This window comes from Aristolochia californica, unplaced genomic scaffold (genome assembly GCF_029961685.1).
Source record: "Aristolochia californica isolate CCGP_79_NKW_82.1479 unplaced genomic scaffold, dmAriCali1.0.hap1 SCAF_1, whole genome shotgun sequence".
Classification (NCBI taxonomy): Eukaryota; Viridiplantae; Streptophyta; class Magnoliopsida; order Piperales; family Aristolochiaceae; genus Aristolochia; species Aristolochia californica.
The window spans coordinates 59,124,853-59,144,035 of NW_027181770.1; the positions used below are offsets into that span (position 1 = coordinate 59,124,853).

The 19,183-nt window shown below is 36.8% G+C and overlaps 1 protein-coding gene and 1 long non-coding RNA gene across 2 annotated transcripts; both read right to left on the reverse strand.

The window, feature by feature from the left end:
- Window positions 1–1,110: 1,110 nt before the first annotated feature.
- On the reverse strand, window positions 1,111–3,421 carry LOC137963778 (U-box domain-containing protein 10-like). The gene has a single exon (XM_068810981.1). It carries the CDS (start codon window positions 3,015–3,017, stop codon window positions 1,365–1,367), a length of 1,653 nt encoding a protein of 550 aa, XP_068667082.1. The 5' UTR covers window positions 3,018–3,421; the 3' UTR covers window positions 1,111–1,364.
- Window positions 3,422–11,094: 7,673 nt separating this feature from the next.
- On the reverse strand, window positions 11,095–15,484 carry LOC137963787 (uncharacterized). The gene is made up of 3 exons (XR_011115243.1): window positions 15,252–15,484; window positions 15,052–15,164; window positions 11,095–11,872 (listed from the first exon to the last, which is right to left on the reverse strand). It is a non-coding gene; the product is annotated as an uncharacterized lncRNA (long non-coding RNA).
- Between the last annotated feature and the right edge of the window lie 3,699 nt (window positions 15,485–19,183).

Sequence of the window (19,183 nt, forward strand, 5' to 3'; positions counted from 1 at the left end):
TAATCTAGGTGTTAAATAGATTCAATGCTTACAATAAAAGTGATCAACCATATGAAATTAATTTTGGACATGGAACCTTGGTATCCATTAGTGAGTGATAGGCACAATAAATGTACATAGCTACATATTAAAAATTAGAGAAAAATATTAGATTAAAGTATTCAATTATTAAGTTAATGAGGATGTGATTTCACTTAAGATAGGTCAAGGTGGTAGCAGGTCAGGTCAGGTTGGCGTTAGGTTTTTTGAAAACCCAAATCTGCTCCCAGCCCTAAACACAGATAAGAGTCTGCCCCGGCCACCTGGTGGGAGAGGAGGGCAGGGAAATGGCTCTTCAAGTTTTAGGTCTTCTTGATTCTTCTTATTTTTAAAAATATTATAAAGGATAGGAAAATGAGTGTTGTATTGGTCCAATAAGAAAGTGGTTCTTGATCGATCAGTTGCTGCGAGTTGTGAGATTTAAAGTGAGATACATACGGATCAATTCCATCTCTTTGGTCTAGCTTGCAGCCATCGTTTCTGCGGGTGTCGCAAGGACTGTGGTAGGCATCATAGGAAGGTGCAAAATGTCTCTGTGTGAACTGGGTGGGGGTGGGTTAGTTCTGGGTTCTTTTCTTTCTTTCTCCATTCAAGTAAATACAAATTGGGATTCAGTTTCCGGTGTGTTTCAGCTAACAACCTGCGTCTATTTGACAAATTGCAGGTCGGCTTTCTTTCGGATATGGAAGAGGATGATCCTTGGAAGAGGTCTAGGCAAGGATTATAACCAAAGACTGGAATTGTTTCAATGGCAGCTTCTTTCAATATATATTGTGTGCCGGCCTGCTTTTTGCATTTTAAATATTATATGCAGGTTATAATAGATTAAGACTCAAGTTTGAAAGACTGGATTTGCTGAAATAAGTTTCACGGAAATGCTGAGCGTCGGGTCTTATTCAAGGGAGAAGCACATTCATGGGTTTCAGCATTTTCGTTGAATCTGATCTCAACAAATCCAACTCCTAGGTGAATTTGATTTCACTAAATCCAACTCCAAGATTGACGATGCAGACGGTAAATAAAAGGATTCAGGTACAAGGCAGCTATGGAGGACAGTGCAAGATTTTCAAGTTCTAATGCAGGAGCAAATAGCAATCTTTATTAGCAAGACTTTGAAGAACTTAACAGATCATGACAGGAATATATATCTTACAGAAGAAAGGCAACTTCTCTAAACCATTGATATACAGAAGAAAATTCAATTTACCTATGGCTTGCTCCTGTTCATTCATAGTAACGTATGAACTACCAGCAAAGAAAAAGAATGTTAACAATGGAGTATGTACGAGTGTACATATGGGTCCAAACCTGACCTTGTTTCTCTCTCAAGTTCTTGTAAATACTCCCCACAGCTTACCCCGGCCAAGATTTTCCAGAAGCCTCTTGGCTCCTTCAGTCTCCATCTCTGCAAGCTTTTCCAAGTAGCGGCAGGCCCCTGAAGCCACCATCCTTTTCTTGCACTTCTTACACTGTGAAACAGTAAGCAGTATAGCAATGACATGTTTCTTATCCAGATTCTGTATTGAAGGATCAAGAAGCTGAACCACAGTTTCAATTCCCCTCTCTTCTTTTCTGAAGATCTTTCTATTGCCAATGTATGACAGGAGCAGGGAAACTGCCTTGGCTGCTGCTTCTTTCTCTTCTACTGCCTTGGCTTCAAACATTCGGACAAGAGGTGCAATGCACCCGGCTTCACCCATCTCTTTTCTTGTTTTCATTGTAAATGCCATTTCATAGACTGCTCTGGCTGCAGTGGTTCGTACAGTTGAGACCCCACAATTTAGTACCCCTACTAGCCGAGGTATGAATCCAGCAATGATTAGACGCTCAGCAATTGATTTACAGGAAGCCAGGTTCCTAAACAGAGCAGCAGCAACTTCGTGGTTTCGGGTCCAGGAAGCTCCATCCCAGAAGTTCTTCAAACATTCAATACAACCTTCCCTGACCACCATCATCTTCAGGCTCTCATCTTCCCCAGAAACCAAATTTGACAAACACCCAATGGCATTTTCTTGAGCCACTTGGGTTCCAGAGGCCGCAACTCCAATTAGAACAGGGATGGCATTTTCTTCAACAAAATTAGGAACAATGTCGGGGAAACCGGCCAGATTTCGCAAAACACCAGCAGCCACAGCTTGTGATCCTGGCGTGCCTGCCAGGCAGATTTCTAGAAGAGAGGAAATCCCACCGCGGCACCCAATTGCACGGGCGTTTTCCTTAGAAAAGCTCAGAGCTTGGAGGGCTACACACGCCTTCTCCTTTGCAGGCCCAGTGCCGGATTCAATTACCCGAAGAAGATGATTTAAAAGCAAAATCCCTTCCGCAACTAAGACATGTTTGCTGCTCTCCAGGACCGAGGCTCTAGCTATTGCAGAAACGGCTTTTTCCTTTATCTCTACACAGCTCGAGTCGAGCAGTTTTACAATAACGGGGACTGCCCCTTGTGCTACTGCAATCAGTACGTTCTTATCGTCCTCGTGAAGCAAACTGAGCAGAGAATCCATGGCTGAGTTTTTAGACTCGGAATTACCTATTTGTAGCCGCGTGATTAGGTTCCGAGCCTCAATCCGCACAGCCTCACGACGAGGCCCAGGACCGAGATGGGTCTCACGGAGAACTCCACTTTTTATAAGCACATCTGCATCGCGGATATGCTGATCAAAGCGGGTGGTAATGGAGTCGAGATTGCTTTGGGTCTGAAGCTTCCCGACGGGAGGATTTGGACATTGACAGAGAAGGGCGACCGACAGTGCATCCGATAGGGTCTGCGAAAGGGCTTTGAGGAGGTCGGTTGAAAGGGGATTCGAAGAAAGAGTTGGGAAGTCGGAGAGATCGGATAGAAGGGCTGGAAGCTGTTGCAGCTTGGATTTTATCAGGGACCATTTTCCTTTAAAGGTCTGGACATTGGAGATTTCAGAAATCAAAGAAGAATAGAACTGATTGCAGAGTTGGTGGTAGTGATTTTCTGATTGTTTCATGGTGTGGATCCCGGTTTAGGACTCAGCAGATAGAAAAATTTCAGCTTTTCGCCTAGACTGAACCAACTGCTTTTAGGTAGAGAAAGCAAAAAAACATCAGAAGATTCAGAAAACGTTCAGGGTTCCGCCATCTGAACAGATGAAAAGCCAAGCCGACTCACCAGATTGAACACCAATAGCAAACACTGATGATAAATACACAAAAAATAGTCAAAAGAAACTGGGTTTTGCCCACGAACCAGAAAATAAAAAAGAAAATCTCGGTTTCGCAGGTGACCGGAAAGAACGCTTTACAGGGTATTGAAAAGCAAAAAGAGTCAACCGAAAATCGCTGAAACGAAACGAAGCAGCGCGACTGTATCTTTCAGTCTTTCCTTTCTTGGTAAAAGAAAGAGGATGAAGAACCGAGGACGCGTCGATGAGCAACGTATCTCGAAGAGTGTGACGATCAAATAGGGCTGTTTCAGTAACTCCAAGACAGGAATCTACATGAATCATGCAGTTAGGATATGTCCACTCATCGATTTCAGGGAGAGAGAACAGATTGATGTGACACTCTACTGGAAGAAGACTTTGCATGGAGAGAGAGAAGAAATGGTAACAGTAAGTCATCTCCAATTTTTTTTCACATGAAACTTCAGCTCTAAGAAGAACATTCAACATAAATATACACACACTATTAGAGTACTAGACTTATAAGTATTTATTCAAATGAAAGATTATGCTTACTAATAAAAACCAATTAGCCCTAGTTGACCAAGACATAAAAGAAAAATTTAGAGTCTCCATCTTCCTAAACCAACAACACCATAAATGGAGGTTCTTTCAAATTTTATTGCCAGACTCCTCTCCTGCTCCTTCTCTTATTTCATTCATCCAATACCATATTTGTTTGCTTAATTTGCTTCAATCTTGTCAACCCAAGATGCCATTTCTGGTCTTACATACTTGGCCTCACTCCCCCAGAGAATCAATCAAGAATAAATCATGTCCACCCCACATATCAGTTTCGGTTTATCGTATCGACACATCCAAAATTTACACGGTATCGCCCCGATATGCGACAGAAGTAGTGAATAAAATTAATGTATCAATCTCAATTCACAAGACCTAACTCTCTATCTAACAAAGCATATTTTAAGACCCATCCACATATATATAGATAATTTTTCTAGTCCATGCAGTTATTTAATGGGGTGGTTTGTTGGAGCTTGGAGGCTTATGGGGTTATGCATTTGAATAATGACAGAACTTTATTGTCACCTGCTGATTGATCCCGTTAGTGTGAGATAAGAACAGCTGAGGCCACTTAATTGCAGCAGAAGATCCGTCCTCGGTGGGCCAAAAATGTTTTAGTTGCATCTGAGACTGGAGATAAATAAACCAGGAAGTACTTTTGTTTACACAGTAAAATAAAAGCTGTTTAGTCATGAAAATGAGTTGGTATATGTGAATGGGTTGGAAACCTCTTTAACATAGGCAAGGCTCATTCAGGTTAAAGAAGTTCACTGGAAAGATTCATTTCAGCAGATCTCAAATAAAAAAAAAACCAAGTTCATGGGTTGTTGTAAACTGTATCTTTCATTTCCATTTATTATTCTCTGTCGGTATCGTTTTTCAATCAATATAAATCAAGTTGACGTAACGGACAAAGGAAAAGAGCTAGATTGATTGAATGAGTATTATTGAAACTGGGTCGTCTTAAGATCAGGGGCCCGACCATGAACAGTAGGAATGCTGAAAGCCATGAAAAAGAAAGCTCAACAGAAGTCTGGCAGGCTGGCCTGCATCCACGAGGTCAAATTCTTCTTGCCCAGGTCGAAAATCCAGCCAAAGATGCCTTATCTGTCCACATCCTCAATCGACAGCAACATGCGTTCATATCCTCCGAAATGCTTTAAAGAAAACACAGCAGACACCAGTCTCGGGCCTCTTCTTTTTATTGTCCTTTCATCTCTTTATAAGAGTCTGCGAACTGTGTTCTCCTGCTTCAGTTATTTATTTCTGGACTGCAGTAACTGGTTCCAAAGTAATCCATATAAAGAGCAAAATTTTCTCGTTAACTGTCGGGTTTACATGAGTTTCTGAAACCTGAAATCTTCTCTTTCACGAATGAGAATTTGTACTTGGTAAAGTGATGGGTACAACCTGTTGAAGCTTCTTTACAGCCTATTAACATCTCATCGACGCGTTCATGGATCTTAAAGCAGATAAAGTCTGCTGAGGTTTCTTCCCAGCTAAGTTTGGTTGAATTTTATGGAATCCACGGTTTGCAGAATGTCTGCCTTTTGGGCTTTATCAACCCAAATGAGATCCATTAGGACCATTACTAACTTCCCAGCGAACGAAGAGGGTGCCATGAATGGGAAGCTGTCCATTATCTTGAGAAGATTGCTGAAAATTGCCCTTTTCTAAACACACCACCATGTTCAGGTTTTATATTATCGAGTTTATCGGGTTAATTCAGATTTCGACATGACTTAAATCCTTAAAATTCTGAGTCAGACCTCTACAATGGTGGATTTAGAGTGAGTGAAGGAGGATTTTGCCCATAATAGAACAAAAAAAAAAAAATCGATACGATGATGACGACTAGTAGTACCACCCTCTAAATTGGAAAAAAAAAAAAAGCTCTTGTATTGGCAAGATGATTATGATCCTGACAGGGCTTTTCATGTCGAACCATTATCATATTGGATTTAATCAGACCACGATCCATTGGGATAGTAGATATCAGTAAGTCTGGTCCATATTGGTATACATAGCTGGTTTAAACAAGAAATTGCTGCCCATTCAACTTCACATAGGTTGGGAGTTTATTAGTTGGGAAATATGATTTTAAGATGGCTAGTTATTTTGGGATGTGTTTTGAACCCAAGTTCATATGGTACCAGAGCAAGTACTTATATATGGGCCTCCACCCAAATTATCCACTTATAGAGCCACAAAAAATGGCCTACACGTGAGGGAGGGTTAAAGAATAGTCCCACATGGATTAGTAAAATCAAAGATACTGAGTTTATTAGTTCGAAAAAAGGTTTCCTGAGTTGGTTAGTTATTTTGGGATAGGCTTAGACTCAATTTCACAATTGCCCCCTCAAGGCCAGCATAAGCTAAGAGGAAAACAAAAAAACATACATTTAGGATCATATAACTATCCCAACCCTACTACCTTCAAACATATTGGTTTTCAACTGATTGGCAACCCAGAAAGATTCACCAACTTCCATCAAATAATAGCTTAAACCATCCTCTTAATCATTCTCCTTCCTGTCTTCCAGAGCTTTGAAGCGGTTCTGCCGCCAATACATGCACTGTTCTACCCAGTACGTACTACACAGAGCAATTCAATCTTTGTAACAATAAAACATCCAGTCCAATCTTCTTGTGCGCTTTGAAAGCTATTTTTCATTGGATAGTTCACTAATGCCTCGGTCAAAGCATTTGAAAAGGGAGGCAGCAGAAGCATCTATGATTTATTCTGTAAACAATATGCACTTTTGCATTATGGATCCTCTGACGAATGAAGACTGTAAGGCCAGGTTTCAGATGAACCCAGCTTTCTGAATTTTTAAATGCTTCCAACTTTTTATCAGAAAACGAAGAAGAGAACAGTAAAAAGTGGGAATCTCTGTGTACTGGTTACCTTTCAGTTGTGATAATGCAAGCCTTGTATTGAGACCGATGGAATAAATTATCAAGGAATTAACATTATCATCAGTATAGGCTTATTCCCATTATACAGGGGCAAGTTGATAGTAAAATGATCATCTGAAGTTAAAACTCTTTCTAAGTATTAATCAAACGATCATTTAACTTAAACAAAATGGTGATTTTTAAGAGATTTTACTATTTTACACCAGGACAAAAAAAAAAAAGGGTAAATCAAGTTAATCAAATACTAGTGAATGAGAATTCAAGATCAACAATTTCATCATTACCCATAGGATGACTTCTGCTTTTTCGTTCCATCTCAGCACAAAGAAGGGAGGAACGAGTGCTCAGCTCATGCCTCCAATCTCCTGTTACCTGCAAAATCTTTGGGAATCAGCTGGACTTTTCTCTTCCTGTCTCTATGAATTGCATGATATCATGAGAGGCCACTTGGTATTGAAACTTTGCGCAATTTCATTCTTAACAAGATCATAAGAATGATTCAGTTATGATTGAGCATATGTAGCTTGGTGCAGATTGATATGTACTGAGGGCAGGTGATTAGTTATGTGATTGTGATTGACAAATGAAGTAATGTGCAAACCCTTACCATCTCTCTCTCTCTCTCTCTCTCTCTCTCTCTCTAATCTGACTCCCCAGCAGTCGGTAAAGTAAAAAAAAATTATGATGAACAAGGTTGCTTCTCATTCTGAGTGAATCACATCATGGGATTTGGTTTAGACGTTTAAGGGGTCACATGACAGAGGAGAAATTTCCCTTAATCGTCTGTGTACATTGCATATAATCGTGCAAGGGCACTGGTTCATTAGTGCTGGCTTGTCAAAACTCATTCCTTCTTACTGTTAGTGTGTAAGACACCATGATTCTTTATCTCCAAGGGGTGTCAGTTTACTCTTAAAACTTTGTAAGGGTAATGTTTTAGGTTGAAAGAAAGTGAAAGTACTTAGGCTTTTTCAAAGCCCAAAATTTCACTTTCTTTTGTTTCCTCTCATTTTCTCTGCAGCTGAACAAGTAACAGCTACTGGGGAGGACCCTTTTCTTCAGGTAGCCTCTTTTAACATCACTGTTGAGCAAGGGAATAAATTAAGGGCATCTTAATAAAGCTTTTCGTCGATCGACCGTTAAATAACGGACATGTGAGATCTGTTATCTAGTTCATTCATGGACAAGATCAACAGGGGTGGGATTTTTCTCTCTCATGTGCTTTGCTAGCTTTTTGAGTGAAGAAGCTTGGTATAGCATGTTGCTCCCTGTTTGAATTCCCTAAAATTTCAAAGGATGGTGTTAGAGAAACGAAGTCAAACAGTATCCTCTCTTAGTGGTCGAAGAGATTCACTTTTGATTGGTGCTCGGGCAAAGCCTCAGAGAGTGATGCTGCAAAAAAAGGAATAAATGGGGGCACAAAAAGTGGGGAAAAGACGAAAAGTGGTGCATTAATGTCTCCTTCCCCCACCATGGCATAGGGCCACCAAATGCAAAACCTCTCTGCAATTGAGTGTGAGGGTAGTAGGACCATACCCTTTGAACGAGGCAAAGGGTCATCTGCCTTGTGGATTGCAACTGATTCTATTGTTCATCAGCAAGAGAAAGACCATGGCAGGCATTGGTTCCTGTTGGATATTGAGAATATATTCCTCTTGTTGGGCAGGAGAAGATTGGAGTCGAGGCATTTTGGTCAAATTTATGGATGAGACATCTTGGGGATAACCGACGTGGCCCTTTGAAGCAATCTTGTCTCTAGAGTCTCTCTCTAGCTATAAATAAAGGACACTCAAGCTTCATCCTCATCGCAGCAGCAGCCGCAGCAGCAGCAGTACTACTAGCACTGAACTTGAAGAGGATAGTTATCGGAAGATTGGTCTTTCATGAAGATAAGAGTCATCTCGGATAGCCAAGGATGACTTGCCTACAGCCTCCTCGGGGGAGTTCTGGCCAGTTCGACGTCTTACCCCTCTGGCTCGATATGGCTGCCGGCCGGTCATCCCTCTGGCTACCCGAATGGTTCTTTTCTTTCATGCTAGATCTTCTTTTCTTCCTGGAAGAGGATAAGTCTCACGACTCTCACAGGTGGATAAGGTGGATAAGGCTCACAGGTGGAAAGGAATACAAAGCGCTTGAGTACATGAATGCAGCTATCCTTGGATAAGTACATCTCCACTGTCAAGACTCTATCATCTCATCCTGTCTGTACATTTATTTTCCTCATGTGAATGACAACATTTGAGGTTCAGAATAACATGTTTACACGATCTTCTTTTGATTTTTGCATGTATCGAGTACTGAGGCGTGTAGTGAACTGGAAACACTTCGGTTCAGTCTGAGGCAATAAGAAGAACGCAACATGTATTCAGAGGCAGAAACACTGTTGGTAGGGTAACAGTCCTCCAAAATATTAGAGAAGGCCTCAGCTTAGGACGACAATCTTGAATGGCTTCTCACATTTGAGACAAATATCAGGAAACCCTGGATGAATGGGCTCAACCCTTTCAAACCAGAGTTGGTGAACAAGCTAGTTGTTTTATTTTTTTAAGGACTAGATGGTTTGGGTGGACATGGTTTCTATTTTTTTTTTTTTTTCATTTTATATATTTTTATTGTTTCCCAAATAACCTTAAGATGGTGGCATTGTTGTAAACATATAAATGTTATTCTAGTAAATGGTGTGATAAAGAAAAAGTTGGGTATAACTCGGGGGGTGTTAGTATAGACGAGTTCAAGTGTACTAGAAAACAAATTCCAGTATTAGTGCCCCAAAATGAAAAATATGATATAAACAAGAGAATAAATAATTTTTTGTAATATACTTACATAGAACATATGCCTAAATAGATAATTAACTAAAATAAGCCTGGTTACTATACTTATAAATGATTTAATGTGTAGTATTAAATTATATTAATAAACTAATTAATAAAAGACTATATTATATTACTTAATGATTACAATTTATTATAAATTAATATAATAATTACGTGTGATTAAAATAAATTATATAAAAAAACATAAGCGCATATAATAAAGAAATAAATTATTTTTTTAATAACATAAGACATATTTTAACATTAACCCACAAATTTAATACAGTAATTAAAAAAATAAATATAATAAATAAATAAATATATTATTTTATCAATAACATAATATATATTTTTACGTATTATTAATCAATTTATCAAATATTTATTTTATTAATATTTTAATTATGACTATTAAATCACTAATGTAATACAATGGTTATAAAATGAATATATTGAATAAATAAAAATAGTTATTTTATAAATAAAAAATATGGATTATTTTTTTAATAACATAAGATATATTTTAACATTAAAATCACTAATTTAATAAAGTAATAATAAATAAATAAATAAATAAATAAATAAATAAATAAATTATTTCATTAAAAACATAATATATATTTTTACGTATTATTAATTAATAATATATTATCATAAAATTTAAAACCTTTGGTTTAATTAATTATAGCAATGGGATAATTAAACCAAAACAATTTATCAAATATTTATTTAACATTGTTTTAATTATGACTATTAAATCACTAATTTAATACAGTAATTATAAAATGAATATATTAAATAAATAAAAATAATTATTTTATAAAAAATATAAATAATTATTTTTATGACGCTGGTTTAATTTTCCCGTCGTCTTCCTCAACGCCGATAATGGCGGGTGACTACAGCGGGCAACAATGAGGGAGGCGACGCTCCAACGGTACGCCGAGAGGGAGAAGAGAGGGAGGCCAAGAGGGAGAAGATAGAGAGAAAAAAAATCGGGGGAAGAAAGCCGAGTGGGAGAAAAAATTACCTCACATTATTCAAATGAAGACTAACCCCCCCCCCCCCCCCCCCTAATGTCAGTTCAACTTGAGTTTACCCTCCATGTCGTTTTGCTTAGTCAAGTCCATTTAATGTTTGCTGCATACAAATATTTTTCTTCAAAAAACGTACAAGCTGAGATAACCATTTAGTATGTTATGCACCAAATAACTTTTCGTAGTGGATCAACCCTCATTAATACATATCGTATCTTATTACTCACAGTATTCATATATATTTTTTTGGGTTTTTAAAATCCAACTCCAACTTCTAAATTCGACTTGCAAAAGATTAAATTTTAAAATGAAATATACATTATATTAATAAAATAATTAAAATAACACTTGAAAATAGTTAAAAATGAGAAAAAGTATTACATTAGCTCGAACATAAGCTTAACAAACCGGCAGAAACACTCGTACGTTGAAGTCAGTAAATCAAATTTAATGAAAACTGTTCAGCGAGTAGGGAATATAAGAAACACTTCGATTTTTCGCATCCTCTACAGTTTTCAAATTTAAGCATTCTCAATCTATTCGGTTTATCTTCATTATAATTAATGACCAAATACATTCTCTCTGTTTCCATGAACTTCCATGTCCGCAATCTCCGATTTTCCTCTCCACCTTGTTGCTATACTAAATACATAGATAGATGGTAAAGTGATCTCCACCAAGCTTCGAGATTCAGTTCAGCTTTTGTTGGATATGCTCTCCCACAGTGTAGAAGCCGAAATAATTGAGCGAATCAGAGGCGACTGGAAGCAATTACATGGGGCGAATCTAGCCCCTGAACAATGACCACCCCCACCAAAATGGGTCAACCCAGTTCGAGAAGAATGTCATGGATAACGAACTAGCATCAATTCCCTATTGGACATGATAGCATATATTCCCCACAGCATTAGAAGCTTGACATTGGACAAGTAGAGTACAGAAAATGTTTGGGATAATACTTGTCGATCATGGTTGTTATTTTAATTATTTTATAAATATTATGTATAATATTTTTCTCATATATACGATGCAGTAGCAAAATCCTTCCAAAGGCTGCTCATGTGGTTATTTCTCGCGGGCTTTATACAGACAGGCATGCTGAGCTTATAGGGGGGAGAGAGAGAGAGAGAGAGAGGATTTCGCACCCTCGAGCCCCTTCTCATCCATCAATCAGATAAATGTATCCAAAAACAATCAATCCCCAACACAGAAACATCTGCTGGAAGAAATTTGAGTACAATGGCAGTCAGGCCTCAGTAAAAAGTCGAAAACAGGACTTTTTCTGAAGAAAGCTTGTTTCCTTCTACTCATTTTCAGATGGGGCTGACATAATTAGCAAAACTACCTGTATTTCACCAGTGAAAAGTCAGCTCTGGTCATTTTGCTCTTATTGCAAACTAGAATCCGTGCAGGTCACCACGAAAGGATTCATGAAATTCCAAAAAAATGAGTTGACACACCAATAAAAAAAAACACAACCTATTGGATTTCGCACTAGTTCTAAAGCCTGGGTAACAACTCCCCTCTTTAGCTTTCAGCAGATTCTTCAAGTTTCTACTACTATGCACGGATTCAGACAGATAAATGAACCACTGCTTACAGCAATAGAAGAACGAAAGAATCATGTATCACACTTTACAGAAAGTCAGCTTTTGCAGCTTCGAATATGCAGCTTTAACCATATGTTTGTTACCAAATTGCATTGTAAGTGGATTTCAGTTCAGTATTATAAAAAATGTGTCCAAAAGAAAATGCTAAATTTTATAACTAACTAACTTGAAAAATCCTTTTAAACTCAAAACCAATTATCAATTTGGTTATGAACGGTAACTCTTTTATCTGATGCATTCAAATGGTAGACCGTTTCAACAGTCAGAGGCTTTCATCAAGTTGTACTACAGATAAAGTCACAAACAAATGGCATTAATTTTTAACACTAACAAGAAAGAGAACAATTTGAAGAATAAGGAAGACGAAACCAACCTTTCCTTTATTATTCTCTAATGCATAGTTCAATATGCAAAAAATGATGTTCAGAATTCAGTTGATCTTATTAGCTCTCTAGGAAAGCAGGCAGTGGATATAGCCCCCTAAGGAACTACATGTGACCAGCTGGAGAAATAGGACCAGAAAGGTTCAACCTTGCCTCTCTTGTTTCTCAGAGTAACTTGAAATTCGCAACAAGTTTGCCCTATTTTTAGGTTTATTTTACTTGAACACCAAGAATACTCTATGATCCTACATTACCTTGTTGCTTGAAGGCATATATAAACTTATTAAAATATATTCAAGATATTGGTTACAATGACATCCAGAGTAGTCCATCTGTGGGGCCTGAACAAAGACCATGCAACAGAAAACCTTTCAATGATGTGATTGAGAGTACAGCTCAAACATATATCCTAGCCTGACTCAAGCTATCCTTGGCATCTCGCTGCTCATACCATCACTAAAGCAGACTTAGAAGCTACTGCGAAAAGAGTCCTGAAGTCATGTAACAAAATATCTATGTATAAAGAGAAATGAATGGCAAAAAATGGGGTGGTCTGTGACACCGGGAGAGCCCTAACTTATATTATAAGCAGGATAGCTAGAGCGACTAGAAAAGTTAAACACAACCAAAGATTGGAGAAAAGGCAAGAAATGTAGTGAATGTAAAAGATATGGAGACTAAACGAGATAGAAATGGACCAGTAACACAAGGAGTGTGCCAAAATGACCACAGATGTAAATCTAGCTAGTAAAGCAGTAATACAACCATGGCCCTCATCAAGTAGATTCCTTTATATATATATATATATGTATGTATGTATGTATGTAGATATACACATATATAACTGCACTGAGACGGACAAATAAATTCTAATGTTACATATTTATGGATAATAAATCACTTTCTTTTGAATCATGATAGTAAATCGTGCTAATACCAAAAAAGTTAACTTTAATACCAAAATTTTATTGATGATATTTGTATCAATGTTCAAGATCTGGATTAGGCAGGTCAAACCAAAAGGACCCAGTGATTGAACCCATGATAATATGATTACTGGGAATCTATCTGAAAAATTAAATATTTTAAATTAATTAAAAAGATAAAGTTATTGAAAACATAAACAATTTTATTTTCAAGAGACCATGCAAAAAAATAATTAGAAAAGAGAAGGGATATACTAAAGAAGCTAGTAAAGTTAACTAATTTCATTTGGGTAAAAAGACACCAGCCACAAAATTTTATTTTCTTAATATAGGCTGTAGACATGGCATGGAAAAGGGGGTAAAAGGTCACTTGAAGCAGTTGCAGCTTCTAGTATATGAATGATGAACATGCAACTTCTAATATAGAAAGTTAAATAAAAGAAAAAGGGTTGGAGAGGTCTTGAAGGCAACAAAGCACCAACAACTTAATTACATAATTAAGAGTACTGCAATGTTTATGTACAGAAGACTGAGGCGTGACAGCAGCATCTCATTGGGAGGTAATAGACACAGGAAAGAGAAAGAGAGAGAGTATTGAAGCACATGCTGATATGCCCCTCGAGTACAAAAGGGTGACATATGATGACTTATACACTACAATCTCATGTGATGTGAAATAAGCAAAGCAGTTCAGTCAGAATTTATTTCACAAAACTGAACAAGAAATGATATATTCATAGGCTGGAAAAGATACTGAAAAATCATAAAGCAAGGGATATATACTAATCATATGTTCTAGAATGCAAACTTTTCCATCCTATATCTCACCCTTCTAAATTTTTCTGGAATGAAGTTTTAAACCACAGCATTGATCCCATCAGAAAAATGCTGAATGTTAGCATATATTCTTCACATGCTTATGATATGTGCTCAAATCATTCAAAGAGATGGATAGCAACATGATTTAGTATTGGGGTCATTAATCATTTAGACTAATGTATTCAGCACATCAGCGGTGATGCTGACTATGATCAATATTGGGGTTAATAGATTTTCGTTGCTGCTCATAAACAGGGTAGCTCTTAAGATCCAAAGTTTCTACAATTTGAAGCTTAAAACCGGACTTTCGAATAAGTTACATGAATTTCCTCTCAGACAGCACAATTTAACCTATACACGAGTTGTGAATATGACAATTTTGCTCTTCCAAGTTGGAACTAATTTAACATAAAAAAATTCCTCAAAAGGAAGAAACACGTAACAAAAGCTATGCAGAATATCTCAAGAAAAAACTGCTATCCGTATCCGGTAGATTGTCTAGTAATGTATAGAGCTCAATGCCTCAAAACTAAAATGTGAGAATCTGCTCAAACAGCAATGTCTACGACATGTAGTGGATAATCCAGTATGCATCAAACATACCAATGAATTTCTCATTTATCAGTCAGTAGGGGACTTGCCTGTAGCTGATTTTATCAAATCTAGTTAATCTAACGAGAACCTTATTATTTGGATTTAACAACAAAATGCCACAACAACAACTTGAGGCAGCATTTATACATATATAAAACAGCGAGTCAAAAGAATCGTTGGCTCAGACAATACCTTCAAAAGAGGGGGCCGCCTCACTCGGGAGTCTAGAAACAAGGTAAGATGACGCGATTGCCGAGTGAAGAGGGAGCAACGAGTTTAATACAACTGATTTCCGTTGTAAACCTCTGTAAAACGAATTTATTCAATAAAAGCAGACAGAGAGAGAGAGAGACATTGGGAGAGCGAAAGGAGCAATAGTTTGCAGCGTATACCTTGACGGAAAAGGAGAGGAAGGGCTAATTCGAGACGGTGAAGACCTCAGAAAGGACGCACTCGGTCTTGTACACCAAATTGACTTCAGGAAGGAAGAACCTCGGGCCATGGAAGCTGCCATTATCGGAACCCTAGACCTATGGAAGACCCTGAAAGGCTAAAACCTCTGCAAAACCTTCTACCCAAAAACGGAGGAGGATACTGAGATCCACGAGTAAGACTGGAAGCGGGTGGGTTTTGGGTCGATTCGGTTTTAAAAACAGCAAAATTTTCCACAAAAATGAAAGATATGTGATAAAATCATGATATTTTAGTCTATCACCAATAATTTAACATCCACATTAGCCTTGGAATCGAGTTGGAGAGTCCTATGTTTAGGCTCTATTTGGATAAATTTTCAATTGGTCAAATTTGAACCTCTTTTCAATAGGGTCTAACATGCCCTAAGTCTGCCAAAAACGGTTTTGGATAGGTTAGATCTGGCCCCAATATGAGCTTATTGCTAAGTTTATCCCCTAAGTCTTGACAATTGATCTAATTGAATAATATTAAGTTGGTTTGATGGGATGACTTTTTCCTTGGTTGTGGTATGTCTAAGGGCCTATTTGGAACCTAAAGAAAAAAAAATAATTAAAATAAAAGGGGAGAGAAGAGTATTTTATGTTATTTAGTAGCAGATAATCATTTAGAGAAAAAAAAAGAAGAGAAAATTACTTTCTCACTTAATTAATAAATTTTCTCTTACAAAATGATGGAATATGGGGAGGAAAAAAAAGAAATAGAAATTTGAGAGAAATTTTTAATCATAAAAAATTAAAATATTACTATTTTTTTCTTAAATTTATGAAAAATAGAAATACTTCATTGATTTCATTAACTTGTTATAATTAGAGTACATGAACATATATATATAATAGAGGGAAGTAATAGAGTCCAATTACAATAAAACTACTTTTATCTCAATTACACCCAAACTCTAACACTTATAAGCCTTAACATAAACATAACTCAAACTATAACTTTTCTATGACATGACCATAAGATAAAGATGTCAACTCATGGTTATCTTTGTGAGTCCTTCTTAATCTTCCAACTTATGTGATAAGGATGTCAGTACGTGGTAATCATGGTGGGTCCTACTTCTTATGTGTTTGGGCCCATCTTGTGGCTTTCCTTGGTCGTGTGGGTAGAAAGCCCATCTTCTAACAATTTTATTTTTGATTTTTCACATGTAGCCAAACAAAAGAAACTATATTTCTTTTTTTATTTTCCATGGACATCCAAACAAGAGAAAATGAACTTCCTTTATTTTCTCTTTCTCTTCTCTCTACCTTTAGGGGGGGTTTTACTCTCTAATGAACTTGAAATGAAGTAAATAATTCAATTCATCTTAAATGAATTGATTCAACTTCAACTCATCCTTGGGTGTTAGTGTAGACGAGTTCAAGTGCACTGGAAAATAGATTCCAGTGTTAGTACCCCCAAATAAAAAGTATGATATAAATAAGAAAATGAGTAACCTTTTATAATATACTTAAATAGAATATATATCTAAACAGATAATTAACCAAAATAAACATGGTTACTACACTTATAAGTGATTTAACGTGTAGTATTAGAATATATTAATATCCTAATTAATGAAAAATTATATTACTTAATTATTATAGTTTATTATATATTAATACAATAATTACGTATGACTAGAATAAATTATTATAAATAAATATATAAAATAAAATAAAAAATAACATATGCGAATATTATAAATAAATAAATTATTTTTTTAATAACATAAGATATGTTTTAACATTTAAAACCACTAATTTAATACAATAATAAAAAATTATATAATAAATATATATATATATATATATATATATTTATCAATAACATAATATATATTTTTATGTATTATTAATTAATAATATATTATCACAAAATTTAAAACCATTGGTTTAATTAATTATAGCAATGAGATAATTAAACCAAAAAAAATTATCAAATATTTATTTTAACAATAATTTAATTATGACTATTAAATCACTAATTTAATATAGTAATTATAAAATAAATATATAAATAAATAAATATAGTTATTTTATAAATAAACTATATAAATTATTATTTTTATGACGATGGTTTAATTTTTTCTAACTTAGGAAAAATTAAACCATTGTCTTCCTCAATGGCGTGAGACTACGGCGACAGAGGCGGCGCTTTGACGATATGCCGAGAGGCTCGGCCTCCCGTGCTCTGCGACGGAGGTCGAGAGGGAGGTTGAGAGAGAAGAGAAGTCAAGAGGCCAAGAGAGAAGAGATGCCAGGAGGCTGAGAGGGTCAGCCTCCTATACTCTGCGATGGAGGGAGGAAGGCCGATAGGGGGGGGGGGGGAGAAGAGAAAAAAACATTGGCCAAAGGATCGCTGGGGGAAGGAGCAATGTGCATCCCGCTCTTGAAGTGTTTGATTCGCAAAACAAATCTGAAATCCAAACCGTTTTTTGCCTGAGCGAATAAATTGACATGATTTACTTGAAGTGTAATTCATTGTACACTAACCCCTTAATCTAATGAACTAAATAATGCAAGAGTAATTTATCTCACTTCATTTTGGACTAACTCTCCCTTGGTGTTAATAATTTCTACCTAAGGAATTTACTACCTGAGTTTACCCCTTTTTCTCTCATTTTCTTCCAAAAGCAATTCGCCATTAGCGTGTGACTCTAACCAGCCTCATTGAAACCCTACAAGAGAGTATTTATTTTACCACTGGTGCACCTCTAGAGGGATACCAGCCATCATTGGCCACCCTATCTACGCACCTCATATCTGACTTGGAAAGTGCACTGATGGGACTTGATCAGATGCCCATTCCTCATCCCTTCTCATCCACAATGCTTTAAAGAGACACCAAAGAGCGAGCCTGTCCAAAATATCCAGAGAAAGAATATGGCCTCTGTTAATGGCCAAAACCATTGCCTTCCAGTGGAGGCCATGTCAGATGGGAGCTGCTAGAGCTAGCAAATGCAATAAAAAGGGTAAATCCAGAAGCTGGGCAAGGACTTATTTGGAGAAAAAGTGCCAGAATTATTTGCTTCTTATACTACTTCAAAGGGGAAAAGGGTCATAACCAGTGCATTTCGATGAAGCCTTATGGACCAGAATATGTTCTTCTTAGGGAACCAGAGATCAGTGGACAGTTTGAAGGGAGGATCCAGTAAGAAGTCACTGATGAGGCATGTTGACTTCAAACGCACTTCTGCAGCTGCTCAACCTATAAATAGAGAAGACTGGCATGAAGCTTTCTCATCCCAGTGCTGGTAGAAGACTCAGAAGGAGAAGAGGAGGTCTTACATGAAGATAAGAGCCTTCTTAGGTAGCCAAGGATGACTTGCCTTTGGCCTCTTCTCAGGCCTCTGGGACTCTCTTTATCGTTTCTTAAAGTCCTGGTGTGGTTCACTGCAAGTCTCCTTGGCTAAACTGAGTAGCTCTTATCTTTCATGCTAGATCCTTTCTCTTCTTGAATCAGCTTGTTGCAGTAGATAAACAACAGAAAGTCTGAACAGACAGGAAGCAGCAACTCAGATTTCTTCAGTAAATGGTATCCTTTCTCTTGTGTGGAAAATTAGGAAGACGAGTAACCCCTCCTAGAATCATTTGTCTCTTTCATTTATACATTGCCTTATGTTTTCCTTCTACTTAAAATGCCAAATACTATATTATCCATTAGAATTCGATTCTATAGAGCATTTATAACCCAACAATAGGAGAAATTCAATGATATTCTTGATTAGTTGGTATGGTCAAAATATCTTCCTATGTTATACTATTCAATTCTCGATGATGAATCAATTTAATTGATCAGATATTGTTAGTCATTATATTGATCCGATTCAGTATCAACTATAGAATGCATCCATTGAATTTATGGG